The 17357-nt window shown below is 40.6% G+C and overlaps 1 protein-coding gene across 6 annotated transcripts in view; it reads left to right on the top strand.

The window, feature by feature from the left end:
- The first annotated feature begins 1198 nt into the window (after nucleotides 1-1198).
- Nucleotides 1199-17357, top strand: part of MSANTD2 (Myb/SANT DNA binding domain containing 2) — a 34549-nt gene continuing 18390 nt past the window's right edge. For all 6 annotated transcript variants that reach the window (XR_013523123.1, XR_013523122.1, XR_013523121.1 and 3 more), the window contains exon 1: nucleotides 1199-1732. Coding sequence is in view for 3 of the 6 variants with exons in the window: in XM_002754549.6 (XP_002754595.3) it covers nucleotides 1223-1732 (510 nt within the window). In the remaining 3 variants the exon portion in view is untranslated. The remainder of the gene's footprint in view (nucleotides 1733-17357) is intronic.

Raw genomic sequence — 17357 nt, 5'->3', positions numbered from 1 at the left:
TTTATGTAACCAAATGCCACCTGTTCCCCCCTAAAAAAAATCAATTGAAATAAAACGGTAATTTAAAAAAGCACACCCCCCCAAACGTAGGTGACCTCAGCTTAAAAAAACTAACATACATTTGTTATTTCAAAAACTATCGCATAGTTTATTCGAACTCATTGGTCAGCATCCTCAGTTACAAGTCTGTTTTGAAAAAAAAAAAATCCGCTGAGGTTTTTAAGTTAATGATCCAAGATATACAATTAAGATTTTCAGCTTTGGAGAATAGGGAAATACCGTACAGATGTGTACTGGATGTGGCGTGCTACTGTTAAGTTCCAGCACTTTAAGGAACGTTCAGGAGTAGCTAATGCACTAATTCATACCGGAGCACAGAGCTGTCATAATTGTCCCGGTATGAAAAACCGGGAAAACGATGCAACTTCCAAAGCAGTGAGAATGGAGAATGGTATTGTAAAGTAACTTTTCTGCTGGGCTCAGGAGTTTTTACATGTTCAATTGGTACAACTGTACCAACGCAATGAAGACTATTCCACAAACGGTCACACCTACCCAGACTAACTGGAAAACAATAGTTTATAACTGGAATTAAACAGTTGCTGTTCTTCAATTAATGAGATTGGGTTTCTTGAAAAGCTTCAGCGTAGGAACTCTATCCTGGCCCATAACTGCTTTTTAAAGCCCCCCCTCAGAACCGCTCTCCTTTCAGCCTTGGTGGCTTCCCGGATACACCTACGGAGGCTTCCCTGGTCTCCACCCTGGACGTCAGCCTCTACACCTAGAGGCCGGCTTAGAGGGAAGACGGGCAGAGGCGGGGGAGACAGGAGAGAGAAATAAATGGTCAATTCCTCCTTAACTCCGGGCCCCCTCGCGGGCCTCACCCCTCCCGCCGGGGGCTGAGATTGGAGAGGAAGTGGGAAGGCTCCAATCTGTTCCTCACTCTAGCGCCCTCATGCCCCCACCCTTCTCCTCAGCTCGGGGCTTCGGCGTGCACCGTTCCCGCCCCTCGCCCAGGGAGAGGAGCGGGCGGCGTGGGAGGGCTCGCGGAGAAAGGCCCAGGGGATCAGATGACCTCCGCCCAGCAGCCACATCCACAGCTGCAGAGACCCGAAGCCGTCCGCCCTCGGGCGAGTCAGGCCCGAGGGCAGCCCCGGAGACGGCGGTGGCCGGATGCGCGGGCGCGTCACTTCCGGGCGGTGCAGCGGCGGCGGCTTGGAAGATGGCTGCGCCCTGTGGCTCGGAGCTGCCCGCCAACTCGCCGCTAAAAATCCCGAAGATGGAGGTGCTCTCCCCGGCTTCTCCTGGTGGCTTGAGCGACGGAAATCCATCGCTGTCCGACCCTTCCACGCCTCGGGGTGCCTCCCCGCTCGGGCCGGGCAGTGCGGCGGGCTCGGGGGCAGCGGCGTCCGGGGGTCTTGGGCTGGGGCTGGGGGGCCGCAGCGCCGCCTCGTCCTCGGTCTCCTTCTCCCCTGGTGGCGGCAGTGGCGGGGCTGCGGCAGCCGCCGCCGCCGCCTGCCGGGGCATGTCGTGGACGCCAGCCGAGACGAACGCGCTCATCGCAGTGTGGGGCAACGAGCGGCTGGTGGAGGCGCGGTACCAGCAGCTGGAGGGAGCCGGCACGGTGTTCGGCAGCAAGGCCCCCGGGCCAGCCATGTACGAGCGCGTGTCCCGGGCCCTGGCCGAGCTGGGCTACGAGCGGACCCCGTCCCAGTGCCGGGAGCGCATCAAGGTAACCGGCCGCCCGGCCTGGGGCAGCGAACCAGAGGCAGAGAGAAGGCGGGGAAGCGGGCCTCGGGGGCGGGGGCCGGTCTGAGAGCAGGGCTCCCCTCCGGGGCCCGGTGGGCGACTCGCATCTCTGCCTTTTTCTTCTCTCCCTGGGAAGGGCTTTTTCCCAGATGGCCGCCAGCCCGTAGGTTTCCTGAGTTTGAAGTTGGGCGTGCCTGCCGCCGCCCCTCTTTCTTGCCAATTGAGGATGTTCCTACGCTCTGAAGTTGGTAGTTTCTCATTGTGCGCGGTGCGGCACTCCCCTTGCCGCTAGCGCCTCTTGCCCCCACCGCCGGGGCCCCTCGCTTTGTTCCAGGCGGAGGGGCTCCCAGGCAGAGGCTTACCGGCCGGGGCGGGATTGAGGAAGGGCAGAAGAGGGGGACATTGAGCCCCCAGTTTAGGAATATTTAATAAGTGGCCGTAGCAGAGCCATGCAAAATGCTCCTTGGGACGACTGGCCTTTGTGTCAGTCGCTTTGCTTCTATCTTGAGCTTCGAAGGACGAGTAAGACTAGAGATGCTTTGGAGAATTGGAAAGGCTTGATTGTAGCCAGATTGTGTATTGTTATCGTGGAGTTAGTGGACACCATGAAAGTTAGCTTGGCCAAGAGTTGGTGTGGAATTTGGGTTGTCGATGCCTCCAGTGAGATAGGCTTGAGGCCCTGCTGTTTCCGAGGAAGAAGCTCCTTCAGCAAAGTCAGTTTTTTCCTGCTTCAGTTACTGTGCCAGATGTGACAAGTAGAGCTCTCAGTGTGCATCTGGCCATCCTTGTGTACCTGCATGTTTAAATGCAGAGGCTTAATTTGGGCTAGAAATCTTAACACAGCCAGGTTATGATTTTGCTACTACTACTGACTTTAGGGGTTCATATTTGTATTATTGGCAGATAAGGAGTTGTATTTTAGTTAAGTTTGTTTCCTCATGATAGTGGCTGCTAAAAAGATTGTGGTAGGATTCTCCCAGTTTTCACTGAACTACTCATACTACTTAGTCCTATTATCTGTACACTTCTTTTCTGATACAGCTGGCACTTTTTCTGGGAAACTCGGGGGGGATTGGTAAAAACCACTAATAACAATCATAAGTAAGAAAGATCATACTAAAGAACAATAGTAAAGTCCAAAAGGAGAAATCTTGAGTTAGAGTAAGCTAAAGGAGGGAAATTGCACCAAAGTTCTCCAGGTCTCCAACATTCCTTTGGTGATGTTGCTTAGAAAACTTGGCCCAGAAACTAAGATACTTGAAAACTATGCAGATACTATTGTTCAAGGAATTTGCCACTCATTAATTACTCCATTACAAATTTAAATTTATTTATTTGATGGCAGGTATCTTTGGGACTTCTTAAGCTCTCTCTTTTTTTTAACAAGGACATTAAAGTCGTAGCTAATAGGACAAAGCTACTCTTTTCTGAATCTCATCTGTTGTTCTATTCAAAGTTACTAAGATTACATTTTAATTTTTATTTATCTATATTTAGAGACTGGATCTCCCTCTCTTGCCCAAGCTGAAGTGCTCCTGGACTCAGACTCTCCTCTTGCCCAAGCTGAAGGACTCCTGGACTCAAACAATCCTCCCCAGTAGCTAGGACTAGGACTACAAGCATGCCCTACCACACCTTGCTCATTTAAAAAGAATCTTTGTAGAGACAGGGTATTCTATGTTGCTCAGGCTGGTTTAAACTCCCCGCTGTCTCAAGCTGTCCTGCCTCAGTCTCCCAAAGCACTAGGATTACAGGCGTGAGCCCGCGCCCAGCCAAGGTTAAATTTCTGGGAGAGTTTTTGCACCATCTTGGTTAGCATCTATCCATGACCTCTTCTTGAGTTTAGAAGTGCACTTCAGGCATTTTTAACTGTTTTAGCTTGATTGGTTTCGTCTATAGAAACTTTCCAAACACACAGAAAAAGTGTGTTGTCAAAACCTCAGTGAATTTAAATCTCTCTATAAAATTGTTTTGCAACCAGAGAGTATCTACTTGGGTTGCTTCATTGTCCAGTTATGAGAAGGAAAGCTTAAAGCAAAGAAGGGAGATTTAATTTCTTTGAATAATTTTTAAAAGAGGATCAGTTTATCTGTCTCCAGACAGGTAAAACAAACTTGACCTCAAACTCTTAGGATATTTTGAGAATATGAAGATAAGTATGGGCTCTCTGATACACAGTAGCTGTTAACATGGAGGGCAGATAACTGATTTGTGTTTTAAAGTGCTCTACTTTTTATGTGATTTTAGTCAAGGAACCCAGACGTTTTCATTAGTAATGTTGAGTTTTCCTGCCAGAATGATAAGCTCTCTCAGGACTGGTTCTGGTCTCTTTTATTCACTGCTTTATTAGTATATAGTAGACGCACATTTATTTATTTATTTGTTTGTTTTATGTTTATTTTTAATGTAGACAGGATTTTGCTCTGTTGCCCAAGCTGGACTGCAGTAGCGTGATCATAGCTCACTGGAACCTTGAACTCCTGGACCTGAGTGATCCTCCTGCCTCATCCTCCTTAGTAGCTAGGACTACAGGCATTCACTACCACGCCCAGCCAATTTTAAATTTTTTATTTTTCCTTTTTTTAGAAACAGGTTCTCCCTGTGTTGCCTAGGCTGGTCTCAAACTTCTGGGCTTAAGTGATCCTCCTACCTTGGCCTCCCAAAGTGCTGGGATTATAGGTGAGAACCACCACATCCGACCTTATTTAATTCACCAAGTAAAGTCTAAAAAGAGAATTTTGGAAAATATAAAAATCTGCATCAGTATTATTCAAACTTTAGTGCAAAATCAGACTTTGGAACCCAGTCTGAAGAATGCTGCATTTAAGGAGACTTAGTGTGAATGTGTGAATGTAATCTTCAGCACAGAATCAAATGTCACTGAAATCATATTCCTACACAATTATGAGGTGGATGTTCAAGTAACTCAGATTATGCTTATGAAAATAAAACTACTGTCTTAAAACCTCAGAGAATCTCAAATCTGTGAAAACAAGTCATTAGATCCTAATTTTAGAAATGCAGATTTAAAACAAGAGTTCAAAAATCTCTTTCACTTTATTGTGTTGATGAGAAATAGAAAAAGAAACTTTAGATTTTACAAAATAGAAGCAAGTAGTAAGATGTGGAAAAAGGAGAAACTTCTTCTGCAGACTATGGTACAAGTGAACTCAATGTCAGAGGCTCACAGAAAAGGAATATGTGTGAATCAATTACATTTCTGGTCTAATATATTTGTAATTCCTGTCAGAAGTTCAATTATGAGCCGGGTATGGTAGCACTTTTCCTGTTATCTCAGCTACTTTAGAGAGTGAGATGGGAGGATTGCCTGAGCTCATGAATTCGAGGCTGCAGTGTGCCACGTTCATAGCACCTGTAAATAGCCACTGTACTCCAGCTTGGGCAACATTGTGAGATCTGGTCTCTTAAAAAAAAAAAAAAAGAATTCTATGAAAACCCAATAAATTTCTTCTAACTTTAAAAGGAAGAGATATATAGTAACTTTAATTTTTCCATGTAAACCTTCCTTTAGTCAGATAATTTCTGATTAGCAGCTTTCCTCACATTGTATAAAGGATCCGAAAATTGAGTCTTAAGGCACCCTTTTCTGACCACCGTCCTGAATAATCTTAAAGCATATCACTTACCTTCTCTGGACTGTGCCTTGGTCCTCTTAGCTATACAGCGAAAGAGTTAAAATTATAAATATTGAAATTGAATTAGAAATTTAACTCTTGGATTTTGAGACTAACATCCTACTTTTTAATACTAAGTGAACATGTTTCTGAGCACACAAGATTATAATTTACAGTCAGATATAAACATTTGTTTATTGCTGCAAAGTTTCATTTTGATGTCTGTCATGTTACTGGTATGGTATTTGTTCTATGGTTTGGGTAAAATGGATGTGTTTGACACTACCTTGCTACATAGATTGTTTATCCTGAAATTTTGTTGCATTTTTGTTTGTTTGCCAGAAGAAAATTTGTCTGCTAACAATTCCAGACTAATTGTGGAGTTATATACACAAATTTAGGTAGTTGTTTGTCTAGTGATTGTATGATTTTCTTATAGGCCTTCATATCTCCAGTCACTAAATACTTGAGTGCTTACTATGTGGAGGGCTGTCTGCTAGGTGTTAGATGTTAGGATGAATTAAAGAAATGTAGCTTTAAAAAAAAAAGGAAGAGAAAAAGAAGTAAAAGAAGTGTTATATACAATTCCTGTAGTCCAAGAGCCTAAAATCCACCTGAGGCTTGTATACATACATCAATAAGTTAAAAAACTGGACAAGACAACACAAGGGATGGAATGGAAGGTGGTACTTGATTAAGTGTTGTTTGCCTAAAGCAGACTGTAAGTGTGATGACTTCACAGGAGGGAACAATCTCATCACCGTCCACGCTGTAGTAGTTGAAGGACCTATCTAGACTTGGAATTCATGAAAGCATTCCCTCTGAGCCAGATGCTACATTCACACTTGAGTCAGTTAATCTGATGCACTGCAAAACTCATTCTCAAGTCCCATATTTTTGGGTGTTCTCCAAAAATTTGCCTCTTGAGAGTTGGCTTTATGTCTTTGAAACAGATGTGTACTTCTAGCTCTGCCTCAAGATGAAATGCAAGGTGATTGTATGTGACCTAAAAGATTTGCCTTTTCTGAATCAGTGCTGGTTGCTCATCACACAAATTTGAAAATGGTAAAAGAGGCCGGGCATGGTGGCTCATGCCTGTAATCCCAGCGCTTTGGGAGGCTGAGGCGGGCAGATGGCCTGAGCTCAGGAGTTGGAGACCAACTTGGTCAACATGATGGAACCCTGTCTCTACCAAAAATACAAAAAATGAGCCAGGCATGTTGGCTCACACTTGTAGTTACAGCTCCTCAGGAGGCTGAAGTGGAAGGATTGCTTGAACCTGGGAGGTGGAGGTTGCAATGAGCCGAGATTGTGCCGCTGAACTTCAGGCTGAGTGACAGAGTGAGACTCTGTCACTAAATAAATAAATACATAAAAATTAAAAAGAGTCCTCTGCCCAGCAAACAAAATGATTAGTTTTCTAGGGACATTGCTTAGATTTATTCATCAGTAATTGTCATTCTCTTTGGAACAAATTTTGTACTTTAACAGGAAAGTCACTGTATAGTGTATTTGGTCTTTCATTTTAGCAATTGCAATTACTTGTTTGTAAGAACAAGCAGGGCAAAGATAACTAACTTGGAGCAAAAAGATACCATTGTCCCTGATAAGCATTTTAACAGACTCTGCCCATCTCTGAGGACTTCTCTTTGGTGTTTGCAGATAAGACATTTCTTCTACCTTCTCATTGAAAGATTTCTAAGAAATAAGATAAGCCACTCACATAGTTCATAAGAGAGATTTAGATTTGTTTCTGTTATTTTTTATATATTTAATCTCTGTTGTTACCATCCTGATGTTACCTGAAATCTTGTGCCTTCCAGTTTGCTTGTTGGTTTGTGAATTTGACAGAGGCTTCAAAGAATAGACCATCTTTTACTACCAATCATACACTTATATTTAGGTTTTCAGTTTTAGAAGGAAAGGAGCTAACAAACACATGTTAAAACTGTGAATGAGTAGGTTTCTGGGTTTATTTTCTGGCATTTTTGGAAATACACTGAAGGGTGAAGTTAATATTCAGGCTACTTCGTTAAGAGGATATGTAAAAGAAAATAATTTAGAACGCATGTAGTGCAAACAGTATTGTTCCATAAAATTTTGTGATGACGGAAATGTTCTCTGTCTACCTCAGTTCAGTGTGATAGCCACTGGTCTCATTTGGCTGTTCAGCCCTTGAAATGTGCTTGAGAAACATAATTTTAAATTATATTTGACTAATTTAGTTTTAAGTTATAAATACCCATATGTGGCTAGTGGCTACCGTATTGAACGGTATCAAGGTTATTCACAGTATTAAATTCATCTTTGTAAAAAGATTCTCATGGCCACCTACTCAAACCTCTAGGGGGAGCTCAAAGTTCCTTCTTGACCTTTCTGTCACTACTCCTGTGGAGGAGGAACCTTGATAAAAGTCAGGAAGAATGGCCTGCCATTCCTGGAGGTGGTGCCAGGAATAAAAGTATTATAACTTCAGCTCACTGGGGCAAACAGTGCATATTGTAGGTTCAACTAGGATGCCCTGTCCAATAGAACTTACTGTGATGATAGAAGTGTTATGACTTTGCACTGTCCAGTATGGCATTACTAGCCACAGGTGGCTATTGAGGACTTGAAATGTGGCTAGCATGACTGCAAAATTGAATTTTTAATTTTATCTAATTTACATTTAAATAGCCACCTGTGGCTAGTGACTGTTTCGTTGGCCCAAACAGCTTTTGAATAATGGGTGTTCAAACTTTTTGCTTGTGTACTCTCAAAAGAGTTTGAAATAAATATATCCTCTCAAAGATTTTTAAAAATTTTCATCAAGTGTTTGGAAATTTAAAAGGTTAAGTGTAGTATGAGATGAATATGATGAGAATTGGCGATAAAATGTACTGAATAACAAACTTAATCTGAAAAATACACATAAAATTATTATTTGTGGGTCTCTTGAAATTTTTGGTGTTTAGTAAATATTCAAGTTACATTTAAAAGAAACAATATCACTAGCCTTTATTGCTTTGGTTATTCTAAATTCAGGGGCCAGGATTGATATCTTAAACAATATACAGAGGAGGGGGAATGACAGGAATTCCTAAGGTTTCAGGTTCCCCCCATCAATTGTTAAAGGAAGTTACCCTGGTTAAAGACTGCTGCTTTAGAACTCACATCTTTTTGATATCTTTCTTGGCTGTTGTAGTGGTGCCGGGCTCTTGAATTCCATGGCCATTAGAAAGCCAGAGGGAAACAGGGAAAGGTTACAGGGAAAAAGTGTGGAGCTTAACTCTTGGCTAAAGTTCAGGCATCTGAGGGGGATTTCGATACTTTGCTCATTCCCTGTCATCAGACTCAACTGACAGATTCATCACAAGATTTCTTTAAATACTAAGGTCTGAAATAAAGTCTTAATTTTTTTCGTTATTCATCAACAAATATTTGAGTGCCTACTGAAGTACGTCTGAGAAATACGGCAGTATAACATTACCTTCAAGATGTCCACCTTCTAATAAAGGAGTCAGATTGCTAAAGACCCAATTACAATATTGTGGACAAGATCTTGTGTGTCATGTTAATGTTATACTCATGGTGCTACAGGAGCACATACATCTGAGGCTTTCAAAAGGTGGATCCTGAAGGTGAAGGTGGACTCCAAAGTAGATGAGTAATTTGTGTAAAAGCTCAGAGGCAGCATAACCTAGAATAGTGCAAACTGTAAATATGGTGAGAGGTATTTACCCAAGAATGCAAAACTGGAAGCATCCAAACAGTGGCATAGTTTAAAAAATCTTTAAGTGTTCAGCTATTTAAAAAATCATGCTTTTTAATTGAAGAATAATTTGCCAGTAGTGCATGACATGTGTGAAAGAGTGATATAAGAGCTGTAAATAATGCCTACATGGTGTCATAACCACATAAAAGGGTGGAGCCAGTAGTTTAGGGATGACCTTATAGTGGACATAACAATTCTAGGTCACTTACATGTTGTGATGAGTAACAACTTTTTCATGGCGTTGAATTGCAGTTGTGCAAATAGCCATTATATATCTCATTTCTTAATTTGTATACTGGAAAGAAAAACCAAAGCAGTACATCATTTTTGGCCACAACTCACAGGAAGCAGAGAGATATTTTACCGTAGGACCTAGTAGTCACGTAACATATATGTATAACTGAAACAAATTTCACAAAACAATGATTATAACAACATTTACTATGTGCCATGCACTATTCAAAGTGCTTTGTAAATCCACATAATGACATTATACTTAACTACATGTAATATACTCTGCTATGTTCTGTTCTAGTTGAAGGCAGACACTCCAGCAGTAGAGCCTCTTTCATAACAGTATACACATGTGAGGGCACCTAACACAATACCTGCCCTGGCAGGGCATCTTTCCCTGTCCCCCATTCCCCCACATTCTCCTTCTCCTTCCCAGTACTTGTCAGCGTCGGCTTCCCTTTTTGCCCCAGTCCCTGTGGTACCTCTCATCTTTCTTCTTCCCAAGCCACAGTCTTGGCTGTTGCCAGAAATGCCCTCACCAAGCACTGATGCAAAGAAAGTCTGGAAGGATGGGAGCTGCCGATCCCACTGGTATTGGGCGGCGGGCTTACTCCACGGGGACTGGCAGCTCAGGGTCACGTTGGTCCCCATACGGGGCACACCCAGGAGACAACAGGATGGAGGAGCTGGAGGAACTGGGGAAGGGGAGACTGATTAAAACCACACCAGGAGACCCACTGATCCTCTCCCTCTTCCCCACACCCTTCTGTCGCTCCATTTGTCCCTCCCCTAACTCTTTCCCTCAGCCATTTAGGAGAGAGACCTGCCAGACCTCCCGGTGGGAGTGGGGAGGGGTCCGGAAGTCTGTGCTTCTCACTCACCCAGTACATTGAGTTCTAAGATTTTGATGTTGTGGCCCCTACTGGTGCCTTCTTTGTCTTCCACATTCACAGAACAGCTGTAGGGGCCAGAGTCTTTCTCCTGGAGACCCTGTAACCACAGGGACACATTCCAGGAGGGCATAGAGTAGACCAGGGGTACTCCACGTTTGCTTGTTGTGGCCCCATTGATGTAGGCCAACACCTGGTATGGGGCATAACACATCCCCGTTATTACTTCACGTATATAGTGTACTGCAGGCTCAGCCAATCTCCCTCCCCCAACTGGCATTCTCCAAATGCCCCTCATGTGCACCCATTCTTCTAACCTGAACCATCTCCCCATTCACCTTTTGTCCCTAGTCCCCTCTCGCTGCCCCTGGGTCCTCTTCACCAGAACAGTTTACGTCTTTGTTTCTTACACGTTATCTCTTTAGCTCCCACTTGTGGTGTTTAAAAAGGTGGTCACAACTTGCTAAAATTAATTGTAAAACCCACTAATGGGCCATAACCTACAGTTAGATAAAGAGGACTAGAAGATAATACAGTGAGATTGAGATTTTTTTCATTCATTGTTTTCTTTTAGACTTAAGATATCGAAACTCCAGAAACATCGTTTATTTGCAACAGCTCTTGTCCCAGATATTGTGGTGAAATGTGTTATAGATGGTTTTAGATAGCTTGAGCTTAGGGTTTGAAATAAAGGGTGAAGAGGGAGAGTGGGAAGTAGTAAGAAATGAGACTGGAGACATAAACAAGAGGTCAGGTGATGTACTAAGGAGTTTGAACTTTATTCTAGTCATGAAAGGATTTTGCCAGGCAGTTCCATGGTTAGTCTTAAATTTTAGAACAGTCAGTGGCTGTAATGTGGAGAATAGAAAGGGTAAGTCTGGAAGCACAAAGAGCACTTAGAGGCTTCTTGCAGCAAGCTAGATGGAAGGTGCAATAAAGCAGTGGTAATGAAGATGGAGACACAGGAATAAATTTCATATGCATCAAAACCAAGGGGCTGTTCGAAGAATATGGAAATTTTAATTTCCAGGATTTGTTAGATCCTAACCAGTGAGACAACTCATTGTCTACTTCCCTACCAACTCACACAGAGGATTCTTGGCTGCAGTCATCAAAGACCGTAATAGTATTTCATAGCTTAAGTTTCTAGGCTTGATTTCTAAGAACCCAAGGAAAGCCAATTAAAACACCAAATGAGGACAGTCCTGTCTATCTTACCTCTAGCATATACTCTCTACAGACTCTTCAGTTCTGCTTCCCAGTCTTCAAAAAGTGGTTATCCTGCTTCCCTCCCCCTCTTTTTCATAATACTATCAGAGAGTAAGAACTAAAATTCAGATCTAATATTTCAAGTGTTAAGTGTCATGTAGATAGATACCTGGATGTGTGCTCTTAGTGTTAAAGTAGTACAGCAGTATTTTTCTATGGAAAATTATATCTTTGTAATGTTAAAAAAACAAATGAAATAAAAGAGGAGGAAAACTCAGTTTCACAAACAACAGACCAGTACTCTAAACAACTTTTTAAAACAATTAACTGTTAGGATTGCAGTTATGATTAGATATTATTTAATTTTATTTCTGTTGTGGGCTTCCTCCACTGTGTTCTGCATGCTATTAATATTTACCATTGCAGAAGCTTCATTCAGTGTTGAAAATTAATGCTTAGTGGATCTGTGCCTCCTACGCATGTTATAAATTATCTGGAGTTCCTCTCCCTTCCACTTGTTCTAAATAATTGAAGGATGTCTACTATGAGAAAAGGAATGGATTTAAATCTGTATCATTCTCAACTATATTTAGTTGAGAAAAGTCTTTAAAAGCCAATGGTAAATACTTTTTTTTTCTTGGCACTAATCAAGTGAGTATTACCTTTTCACTTAGTAGGATGTGTTGTTACTAGTTAGTAAAATACAAACCTGTGTTTATTCTTAGGTATTTTAGAAACAGCAGCCATCATTTTATTTTATATGTGTGTTCTTGGCTGTATTCATAAATTATATATTTTGGGCTATCAAATACTCAATATAAATACAGTAGTGGAAGTTGTTTACTTAGATATGCTTTCTAGTTGTATTTTCTCAGCCTGTGTAAGACTACTTTGTTGTAATAGCCTTTGAAATTTATAGTACTGTCTCTCTACTATCTTCAGATTACTTTATTCAAATAAACCAATTATGTTTGTAATTGATATTAATAAAACCAGAATAAAAGTGCATATCTACCCAAAATTGCTTTTATTATTTTTTTAAATTTGCAAATACTTTTATCTAAAGGGAAATAGCTGGTTTATAATTTAAAGAGAATAGGATAGGTCAAAAGTACTTCAACCTAATATTTGGTATCTCCACTACATATACACCATCTTAAGGAATATTCCATTCATTCATTCAACAAAAACTTACCGCACCCCTTTTACATGTTAAGCATTGATTTACGCTCTGGGAATACCTCAGTGAACAAAACTGACAAAAAACACCCTGCCTTCAAAGAGTTTACATTCTGTTAGAAAACTGTGATATTTAAAACATGTATTGAGCAGTTAACACAATTAGGGGAAATGACCCTCAAATATTATATTCCTTGATAAATCCTTGAAGTTGAGCTCTGTACTTTTCATTATGCTTATGAAATAGAAATTCATTTGCCATTGTTTTATTAAGAATGATTTACATGATTTTATGTAATTCCTTTGTCTTATATATATGCAGTTGTCATTGAGGTTTGTATCACCAAGCAGCAAAATGCTATATTCTTACTCATTCAGCCATCAGTTCATGAGCATTTGCTCTTGTGCCAGACATTTTATGGAGCCCTAAAGAGTCAGTCTTAAGCAAAACCAGGAGATATCCCTTCTCTGTTGTACAGATTAGGAAACATGGTTAATAGCTGAGCCTTGTGCAGTCAGAGTTTGTTCAATTTTAGAACAGTATAAAATAATTCCGTTTTCCTTATATAGGTAATATAAGCACACTATAAAATTAAGAGGAAAAATTTTAACTTCCTCACTGCAGTGTAACCATATATCCATGAAGCCTTTTGATGTTTTTCAAGAAATGGTAGTGGTAAATCTGATTTTAATTCCAGTAAATGTCTGTGCACCAAAAAAAGGAATGAAAGATCTCCATGCTTTTTCTTCTGTCGAACTCCAAGAGTATATATGGGTTATTCACATTTATTATTTCTATTCATGCTAAGTTTTGCCTGCCTTCTTGTAAAGAGGTTGCCCAGTGAGTGAGGTCTAATCCTCATTCTGTGTGGTGAGTAGTTAGGCTTCCTTTTTCCCCACTGGTTTATATGTCAGTGTGTTAGTTGCCACATTCTTGCCAAGACTATAAATCTTTAAAGATGATTAATTAATTGGCTTTTTTTTTTCTGAGACAGGGTCTTGCTCTGTTGCCCAGGCTGGTGTGCAGTGGCGTGATCACAGCTTACTGCAGCCTCAACCTCCCCAGGCTCAGGTGATCCTTGCACCTAAGTCTCCCAGTAACTGGGCCTATAGGCGTGCGACACCAAGGCCAGATAATTGTTGTATTTTTTGTAGATGTGGGGTTTTGCCACGCTGGTCTCTAACTTGTGGGCTCAGGCAATCTGCCCACCTTGGCCTCTGAAAGAGCTGGAGCCACTGCCCCTGGCACTAATTGGCTTTTATCTGTAAAAGAACTGAGCAAAAAAGTAAAAGAAGCTATGACAGTATAGCCAGGTGTTTCTGAAACTCAAATAATGTATGGGCAAAAAGATGTTTATTTACATAGGTACTCCTAGGTATAAACTCCTTTTACTTATGGAGTTCACATGTTATTAAACACAAACAGTTGTTTGAAATATTTTGAATAAAATGAAAAATCAAAAAAAGTCTTTAAGACCAGCCTGTCCAATATGGTGAGACCCCGTCTCTACTGAAAATACAAAAATTAGCCAGGCCTGGTGGTGTGCACCTATAGTCCCAGCTACTCAAGAGGCTGAGGCAGAATAATCACTTGAACCCAGGAGGTGGAGGTAGCAGTGAGCAGAGATCACACCACTGCACCTCAGCCTGGGCAACAGAAGAAAAAAAAGAAAAGTTTGCATTCCATTAATGATGCTTTAGATGATGTGGTTTAGCTGAAGCTTGCTTTCTAAACATGACTCTGACAGTAATTGCTAGGGTAAGGTTACGAGTATGTTACTCCTACATGTTATTCCTATCCATGTTGTGCCTGGTGATACCACACTTTGCTGTCCTGCTTACTTGAACTAACCTTAATTCATAAGGCCTTTGATCCCCATATGGTGTGACTGTATCAGTTTTGTAACACTTATAATAAACATTTACTGAGTGCAAGCAATTAGGCAGACAGTTGTAAATGCTGCTTTTTTTTTAAAATTTAATGCTCACACATTAAATTAAAAACAAAATCATACAAAAGCAAATCTATGATGGAGGTACTGTTACCAGCCCCACCATATAGATGAAGAAATTAAGGCACAGAGAGATTAATTTATCACAAAGCTTCCAAGTGGGTGGCACTAAACTAAGCAGTCTTTCTCTGGAACCCATGCTCTTCTTACCCACTTGCTTACATCACCTCCTTCTGAATCAGCTCATCTTTATTAAATTTTGAAAACTGACGTCATGTTTTTGGCAATAATGTGATTATCAACAGTCATAAATGCAATACCAGAATCTTATAGTAACAAGCAGATGGACAGCATTATGCTGATATTTTTTGTCATTGAAATGAAAACAAGAATTTTTTTAATTCTTGCAGATAATTGATGGTTTCTTAAGATGAAAACCACAAGGAGATTTGGAAGTCCTAAGGAAGAATTTATAATAGGTATTGAAACATAGTAAGTAAAGACTTAATTGTAGAAGATTCATTGAGTCATTCATTCAAGACTTCAAATGAATGATGGTATTTATTGAATGACCAACTCCTCCAGAAAGAAGTAAGTTTGAATTATAGGAAGAGAAACATTTACAATGTAGAATTACTTTTTGACAGTAAAAGGAAGTGGCTTATCAGAGGAGACTATGGAATGTCCACTACCCTTATGCCTTGCCATTGTTTACCTAATGTGTAAATGGTTCGGGTACATCTTAGAGATAGATGATGGGGATGAGATGGACTGTTTTTTAATATATGATGTACCAAACAAAACATATTGGCATATTGAGAAAGCTAAAAGTGGAATCAGGAAATAAGAAAACAGAGAATGCCAGCTTGGTGTGGTGGTACACTCCTGTAGTCCCAGCTACTCAGGAGGCTGAGGTGGGGGGATTGCTTGAGCCCCCCTGAGTTCAAGGCTGTTGTGCATAATGATTGTCCCTGTGAATAGTCACTGCACTCCAGCCTGGGCAACATAGATCCTATATTTAAAAAAAAAAGAAAAAATAATCAGGATTTTGGCAAATAGCAGTAACCTAGGTAAATATGTTTACTTAAACTAAAAATTAAAATGAGCTATGAGCTTCTTGGCAACTGTGGCAAAAAAAAAAAATACAGTGACTTGTCATAATTTTCAGTGTCTTTTGAAGAGAAATATACTAGGTCTTAGTTTTGAAACCAAAGATGAACTTACATTAAAGACACTGTTAGTGACTTTGGATAAGCTCATAACCATTCTGTCTTATTAATAATTTTTTTGTCTGTAAAAGAGGGATGCACCGGATATCTCTTCATATATATGTGATGTACTACCCAGATCCCTCTCCCAGGAATGAGATGCTAGTGCCCCCAAGCTGCCTGTAATGCTGACTGCTGCTGGCTTCTGGTTGATTTCCTCGGAATTTAATTCTGCCCAAGGGAATTGTATCACTGGAGGTGAGGCTCCCAACTCTCTGGTGGCAGCCTGAATCCAGTGACTGGTCAGTGCTGAAATACAAAGATCCAGCCTCCTTGCCTCATTTTGGTGTAATTCTGAAGGATAACCTGAGTTCCATACCTTATTTTAGGATTAGCAGAGGCTGCTGTTCCAAGTATGTCTTACTTAACTTCTTTCTATGCCTAGCCCTGGTTCTCAGTCTATCATGTGTGTGGTTTCCAGGAGCCTTCCCCAGCATACCTGCACAGTTTTCTCTGACTCTGTTTCCTGGGACACTCTTTTAACATTTGTTGTTAAGTAGGAATGATAATGTAAATTGCTTAGGCCAAAACTCAGCACACAGTTGGCACTCAGGTAATGGTAGCTATGATTTACCTTCATTATATGGCACATTGAACCATGTAAGGAAAATGTTTGGTTTTTGTACAAGGTACAGAGATATTTTTTCATATGGCTGTTTGTCTTTGCAGTCTTCATAAAGCTAAGAATAGAATATAAACATTCTACCAAATTAGCTATAAAAATAGTTATGATTGCCTGAATTTCTTTCTAACAACTTCCTAAATAAGTTCAGGTCACTAGGACAGTTACTGGTAATAAAACATGCTTATTTTCAGGTTTTTCTTAGAAAGAATATATGTCAGAATATGAAGATGTATTCTTTTCATGCATTGATGACCTGTAGTTTACACTGTGTAAATGTGAAAAATATATACTTTTTGAATGTTTACATTTTCACAAGTAAATGAATCTGGATTTAATGTTTGTAACCAGATGTCTTGGTGGAAGATTTCAGATGACCTTAATTTTTGTATGATTTTATCTGCATGCCAGGATTCCTTTTCTCATAACCAAATGTGTAAAATTTACTAATGGAAACATCTCTATTATAGGTTATCTTTGCACTATAGATGGTAGTTTTTAGTAAGAAAATAACTACAGAACTGAGAGAATCACATGGTCACCAGATGAAAGGAATAAAGTGCCTACTGCTTCAGGAGAAGCCTGCTCTGCACAGTCTACCGTTTAAACATTGGTCTCATGAATGCAAACACCTTCGTATTTGGGAAGCAATACAATGTTGTAATGGTAAAGCTGTGTGCAGATTTTTGAGGGGTGGGGTGTTCTTAATTTTTAGACATGGTTGTCCACGGAATAATTAGTTCGTAGTGGAAAGTGTTTGGGAGTCCATTAAAGAAGACTGGTTCTCCCTTGCCCTGCCAGCTATATTTTAGATAATTTTCTTGAATGTGTTGTAGATACCACATACTAATAAAGGTTAGTATCA

This window comes from Callithrix jacchus, chromosome 10 (genome assembly GCF_049354715.1).
Source record: "Callithrix jacchus isolate 240 chromosome 10, calJac240_pri, whole genome shotgun sequence".
NCBI lineage: Eukaryota > Metazoa > Chordata > Mammalia > Primates > Cebidae > Callithrix > Callithrix jacchus.
This window is presented reverse-complemented; position numbering and strand designations above follow the sequence as displayed.